This window comes from Lycium barbarum, chromosome 8, assembly GCF_019175385.1.
Source record: "Lycium barbarum isolate Lr01 chromosome 8, ASM1917538v2, whole genome shotgun sequence".
NCBI lineage: Eukaryota > Viridiplantae > Streptophyta > Magnoliopsida > Solanales > Solanaceae > Lycium > Lycium barbarum.
The window spans coordinates 35,868,526-35,875,526 of NC_083344.1; the positions used below are offsets into that span (position 1 = coordinate 35,868,526).

The window sequence follows — 7,001 nt, forward strand, 5'->3', positions numbered from 1 at the left end:
AGGAAAAAGCTGTTGTAGTTTACTCATGTTCCACTCATCCTGATTTCTCAATTCCTTGACATCTTGTACTGTTTCATCCACAACAAAATCATCAGGAACAAAGTAGTATAAAGCTCCAAGTTTTGTCCAATTATCAAAACAGATATTAGCAGTTCCACTACTTAGCTCCCACCACATTTCATGCTCCATGTTGTCTCTAGCTTCTAACATCATTTTCCAGACCTGAAAGCCTCCTTTCCAAGGCACATACTGAGGGTAGTGCCTTTTACAATACTTGTTCCACATATAATTTTACCATAGAGTATTTGTAGTTCTAAATTTCCACCAGAGTTTAGCACATAATGCTTTAGAAACATCAAATAAGGATCTGAAGCCAACTTCACCTTCCTCCTTTGGCAAGCACAGATTCATCCATGAAGACCAATGTCTTCTTCTTCCTTCTTCACTATTATTCCAGAAAAATCTTGCAAACACCCTATGCAGATCATATATAACACCCTTTGGAGGTCTGATAGCTGAGAGTAGGTGAATTGGCATACTCAGTAAAACACTGTTGATCAAAACAGCTTTTCCTCCAAAAGATAAAAGTCTTCCTTTCCAAGCTGCCAGTTTGTCCTTCACTTTTTTGATCAAATCACTATAATCAGCCTTTCTCTTTCTTGCATGTGTGATTGGGCAACCTAAGTATGTGAAAGGGAAAGATCCTCTAGTAAAACCAGTAATAGCCTCCACCTGCTGCACTATCACATTTGCAACTTTACTATGCATGTAGAAGGAACTTTTTCCTTTGTTGATAAGCTGCCCTGACATCTACTCATACTCCTGTAATATTCCCATGATCAGCTGCAATGAAGTAGCATCCGCAGATGAGAATATAATAGTATCATCTGCATAAGAAAGATGATTCAAATTAGCACTCCATTTAGGCATTCCATATCTTCTAAAGCCATTGTCCTCAAATAAAGAGTTCAATGCTCTAGACAGCACTTCTGCAGACAAAATAAACAAAGCAGGAGAGAGTGGATCTCCTTGCTTAACACCTCTTGTTGAATGGAAAAATCCAGAAGCCTGTCCATTGAATAGAAATGAGTACCAATTGTTTGCTATAAATCTCCATATCATATCTATAAATACTTCTGCAAATCCCATCTTCCTCAGGACTCTTGCCAAAAAATCCCATGATACTCTATCATAGGCCTTAGCCTTATCCAATTTAAGCACCACATTAGCTGGTTTTCCCCTAAGTCTTATATCTGAAACCACCTCTTGAGTTAACAGTACATTCTCAATGATACATCTTCCCTTTACAAAACCAGACTGATTAGCAAATATCAAAGAAGGCAAAACATTTTCAAGTTTATTTTGCACCACTCTAGAGATCACTTTATTTATAAACTTACTAAGACTTATGGGCCTCATATCTGCAAAGGACTCAACATTATTCTTCTTTGGGATCAGAACCAGATTTGTATGAGTTATGGACTTTGGCAAAGTATGTCCTTTAAAGAAAACCTTCACTACATTATACACATCAGCTCCCACAATTTCCCAGCATACTTGATAAAATGCTCCTATCATACCATCTGGACCACCTGAGCTATCTCCTGATAGATCAAAAACTGCATTCTTAACATCTTCTAGAGTTGGCATGCTGGTAAGTATTTGATTTTTCTCCTGAGTAACCATATTAGGAACATGTTGCAGCAATGAGAAATTTGAGGAGATATCCTCCTGTGTAAACTGATGATGACAAAATTGAGTTGCTTCCTCAGCTAGAGCATCTTCCCCCTCAATTCAACTTCCATCTTACTTTTTCATCCGTTTGACCTGCAATCTCTTCCTCCTACCATTTACCATATTGTGGGAAAACCTTGTATTTCTATCCCCCTCAGAAAAGCAAGTAAAATGAGATTTCTGTCTCCAGAACTCCTTCTCATAATGCATATACTTCTTCAATTCTGCTTGTGCTAGTTGGAGAACCATCCTGTTTGCAGGAGAAGGATCATCTTCAAAAAGTTGTTCTTTAACTCTCACAATATCTTCCCTTGCTACAAGTTGCTTGACGATATCCCCAAAGGTAGCTTTACTCCATTCTGATAAAACAGACTTAACTTTTTTAAGCTTCAGTTTAAAAGTAATGAGTTCATCTGCTTCAAAATTAGTATTCCACCCTTGATTCACAACCTCTAAGAAGGATTCATGTCCTATCCAAAACTTTAGAAATCTGAAAGGATTCCTTACATGTTGAGATGAATTTCCACAAGTAAGTAGAAAAGGAGCATGATCAGAACCAGTTCTAGATAAATGTTCAACTTCCATGTGACCAAACCAATCATGTAGTTTTGAGTTAGTGAGCATTCTGTCCAACCTTTTAAAAATACAATCTCTACCAGCTCTACCATTCCACCATGTGAATAAGCTCCCTTTAAAAGAAACTTCAAATAGTTCACTTAAGTTCACACAGAATGCAAAATCTTCATACTCATCTGGATAAACTGGCAGACCCCCTATTTTCTCATCTTCATGCATAATGACATTGAAATCCCCTCCCACAAGCCAGGGCACTTCCATTTGATCAGCCAGGTTATACAAGTTATCCCAAAGACTAATTCTTTCCAATGCTTCACACTTTGCATAAATCATAGTAGTCATAAGAATGTTATTATCCTCCTGAAAATTTAGCTTAACTGTAATCTGTTGATCTGTATCCTGAATCACCTCTATATTTATATTATCATTTATAAAGAACCAAATTTTACCATTGCAGTTATGATGTGCATACCTCATTCCCAATCTCCTTCTAAATCCTTGAATGTTTCTAACATGCTGAAATGGTTCCATCAAAGCAATAATGGAGAATTTATGATGCCTATGTAACATTTGCACTCTATGAAAAGCTTGCTGTGAATTCACAGACCTGATATTCCAAAATAGAGTCTTCATAGAGATTTATTGACATTTTTCACAGCTCTATTTGGCAATATTCTTATAGGCTGAATATCCACTACACTTTGTTGTTTGCCCTTCTTACTCCCTTTCTGCATGGACTTTGGAGAAATATCAGCTTCCTTAGCTACCTGATTAAACACCTGCTCTATGGATTTCTCATCTACCCCATCTTTAGCACTACTACTTATATGAAGCTGTTCAGGTACTACCATATCTGATAGATTATGGGACACTACATCATGCAGTTCCTTAAAAGGAAAAGGTTTCTTCAGGGGTCGAATTTGTTGATCTTGACCATTTTCCATCAGATCCACATGCAAATCATCAGGCTCCTCCCTTTCAGGTAGGTAGGATCCCACTCCATCATGATTTATAGAAAAATTCAAATGATCCTCCTGTCTGAGCACAATTGGAATAGGAAATTCCTTCTGAGTATGCTCCTGATTAAAGACTATGTTGCTTAGCTCATGATCCTGAGCTAACTTGTCCACACAATCATTTAATTTCTGCTTCTCTCCATCCTCTACATGTTCCTGGCTATCTGCTACTTTGTCTCCTCCATCAGCTTGAGAGTCATCTAAATTGTTAGTCTTTTATTCAGGACCCTTATAAATAACTATCTCAGAACCTGCACTATCTTCTACTTGTTCTTGAATATCTACTACTTTGCCTCCTCCATCAGTAAATGTCTCTTGGGGATCATCTACATTGTTAATCTTTTCTTCAGGACCCTTGTAAATAACTATCTCAGTACACACACTTTCCTTCACATTCTCAGCCTGCATTCCAATATGTCCTTCTTCCCTAGTTACTTTCAAACTTTCATCAGATTTGTCAACATCTTCTGCCTCCTTGATTAAAACATCTGGCTCTTTGGGTGTCCCTACTGAGTCAGTAGGAGCCAAATACTTTGTGTTATCATTATCCACCCCTTCTTCGGCATTGTCATTCAATACTTCAAAATTATTTTGAAGTGGAACTCCTTCTGGGTGCTTGTCTTTCCCTGCATGACCCTCCTCTTTCCTCTTATTTCCTATGTTAGTAGCATTTGGATAAGTAGCAACTTTTCCACTAGACAACACCTTTGGCAAATTGTCACGACCCATCCCCGTAGGCCGTGACTAGTGCCGAACTGGGCACCCCTACGCGCTCATTTACCAGATTCAGCATACAGACGACTCGTATATAAATGAATATCAGACGTGGCTCCACACTGGTGCCTACAACCATATATACTGCATAGAAGCCGGCAAGGCTATCATGCTATACATAACGTACCAAAGCATACATACACGCAGCCGATAGGGCTGCCACGGCGGATGGGCCGCCCAAACACAATTCACACAACGCGTCCAAACAAAACAGTACATTACCCACGTCTATGTCTACAGACCTCTAATACGGAACAACAGAATCAGATGGCGGGACAGGGCCCCGCCGTACCCTGAATAAACATAAACATATACATCGGAAGAGTATGTACCCAAAATGTCGGCTCCGGAACAAAGGGAGCACTCCGAACCGCAGAATGGAAGTCCTACGCCAGTGGGTCACCAAAACGTGAGTCTGTACCTGCGGGCATGAAACGCAGCCCCCGAAGAAAGGGGGTCAGTACGAAGGATGTACTGAGTATGCAAAGCATGAAGTACAGAAAACGAAGTCATAACCGAAGTACCATGTACAGAAGGTGAGCACAATAACCAGAATACCAAAGTGTTGCATCTGTCGTACAAATCATACATAAGAGGTTCCGGAAGACAAATACGGCAATCAAAATGCCAAAATGCTTTGCTTTCTTTTGAAGAACATTTCCGTCTCATACACACAGAAAATCAAACACACAATTACCGCGGCCAAAAGTCCAGCGGTCACTATCATACATACCGCGGCCAATTACCCAGCGGTTAACATCCCAAACCCGACATACCGCGGTCAGGAGTCCAGCAGTCAATGTCGCAGATACCGCGGTCAGGAGTCTAGCGGTCAATGTCGCACATACCGCGGTCAGGGGTCCAGCGGTCAATATCACATAGTGCGCACAATAATATAACAGGCCCGGGACTTGGCGAAAGGGGTAATAACACAATGCACGAGCGGAATCGTAAATAACCATATGCATACAAATCTCTTACCACAACCCAACAGGATAATCAAAACAAACTGTTAGTTCAACACCGGAACAACAGTCAAATATGTTATAACCTCAATGAAATAATTAAACGACCATCTCATAGTAGTTGACGCAATAGTCAAAAGTTTTCTTTGAATACAGCACAAATATATCAAATAAAGCAATATAGGGAGATATCGAAATCCGTGGGCCCACCTTGGTCAAGTTGAGGCGGCGTACCTAAATTGTGGTCATTAGGCCTTATGGGGTCATGTACGAAAGATTCAAGGCCATCCAATTCCGTTTGGGCAGGTATTAGATGTCTACCCAGTTGTTTCAGTAAAACATCAAGTATCTAATTCAATTCTATTGAATGAAAAAAGGCCAAATTCAAGCTCGGATTTCTAGGAGTAGAGTCGTCCCCGAAGCTCGTAACTTAGCCTAACATACCTAGGGCATGCCAAAAGAATGAAAAGCAAAGCCTTACATACCTTAGTTGCGCCTTACGCTCGCTCAAATTCAATTCTCGTTTCGCCCAAAATCTACAAATGGTCATATTTACCAATTGTCATTAGCAAGACTTTTAGCATTCAAATCTTTAATTCATTACTTGTCTACAAAATTTTGGGCAGCATTTCCCCTATAATTTCGCCGCCCCGAGAATATAACTCGGCTCAAAATATCAACACAACACCCATAACAATATCAAAAGCATCAACAGTTACTACAAAACCCATTCTGGCATGAATAGTCTTCCTTTCTTCATAATGCCACAACTTCTACTCCAACTTCATACTTTCAAACTAGGATCAACATTTTCATATTCATCCACAAATTCAAGGTCATTCAAATGCAATTCGGACGCATTTCACATTATTCTACAAAATATACAAAAGTCTTACCAAAACCATAATTTATCCAAAACTTCCAACCTTCGTCATAAGCATTCACAACACATTTTTTTTTATCGTCCAATTTCATCGACAACAATCATAATTTGCACCTTACCACTTTCATTTCCATATTTACATAAACTACAATAAAGTTGCATATTTTCCTACAACAACCTTACAACAAATTTTACATAACAACAAGAACCATTTATCTTCTATTTTCATCACAAGGCTACAACAACACAATTAACATACTAAATAATTTAATTCATATTCCCCCTCCAACTTGATGCACACGGCCAAACACCCATATCCACAACACACAAAATTTTCATACTTTTCATTCATTTCTACATACTATAACATATATAAATCTTCCATAACATAAAAGAAACATAAAATCCTTACCATTTTCCAATAAGTTCTCCTTGCCACCAAAGTCACTTTCTTGCCAAAATAATTATACCACTTTGTAGAGAATCTTGAACTTAGTAGGAATACAAGGAAATTATAATTCTTGAATCAAAGTTGAAGGCTCTAAGATTTTTTTTTCTTTTTCTCTTTCCCTTGCCCTTGGCCGATTGCCTCTCCCTTTTTTTTTTTGTTCTTGTTCTTACTTTTTTTTTCTTGAAGCTTCTAAGGATAAACACACATATATAATGCTCACTTTATTAATTAGTCACATGACCAATTTTCATGGGTTGGGCCAAGCCTTGATGGCCGGCCACCCCCTAAAGTTTGGGCCTAAATTTTTTTCCATTTTGTTGAGCCCAACTCATTAGAAATCTCGTTTTGTAATTTCCGAAACTCATTTCCGAAATTCCAATTTTTTCCCTTGGCCTCCTTCCATATTTTCACATCAATATTTTCCATAAACAACTTATATATTGAACAAAATCAAAATATGGCCTTGTCTTTAGCTTGCCACAATTATTTCAAATTTTTCAAATATGCAAAATTGCGGGATATAACACAAATATTGCTGCACAGGATATCTCCATCTATTATACCTTCCTGGATATTGAAATCCCTTAGATGTTGTTGCCACT

At 38.5% G+C, this 7,001-nt stretch overlaps 1 protein-coding gene across 1 annotated transcript; it reads right to left on the reverse strand.

Moving 5' to 3' along the window:
• Window positions 1-810: 810 nt before the first annotated feature.
• Window positions 811-2,943, reverse strand: LOC132607797 (uncharacterized). Its single transcript, XM_060321875.1, has 2 exons — window positions 1,828-2,943; window positions 811-1,740 (listed from the first exon to the last, which is right to left on the reverse strand). Exons 1-2 carry the CDS (start codon window positions 2,941-2,943, stop codon window positions 811-813), a joined length of 2,046 nt encoding a protein of 681 aa, XP_060177858.1.
• Window positions 2,944-7,001: the final 4,058 nt, after the last annotated feature.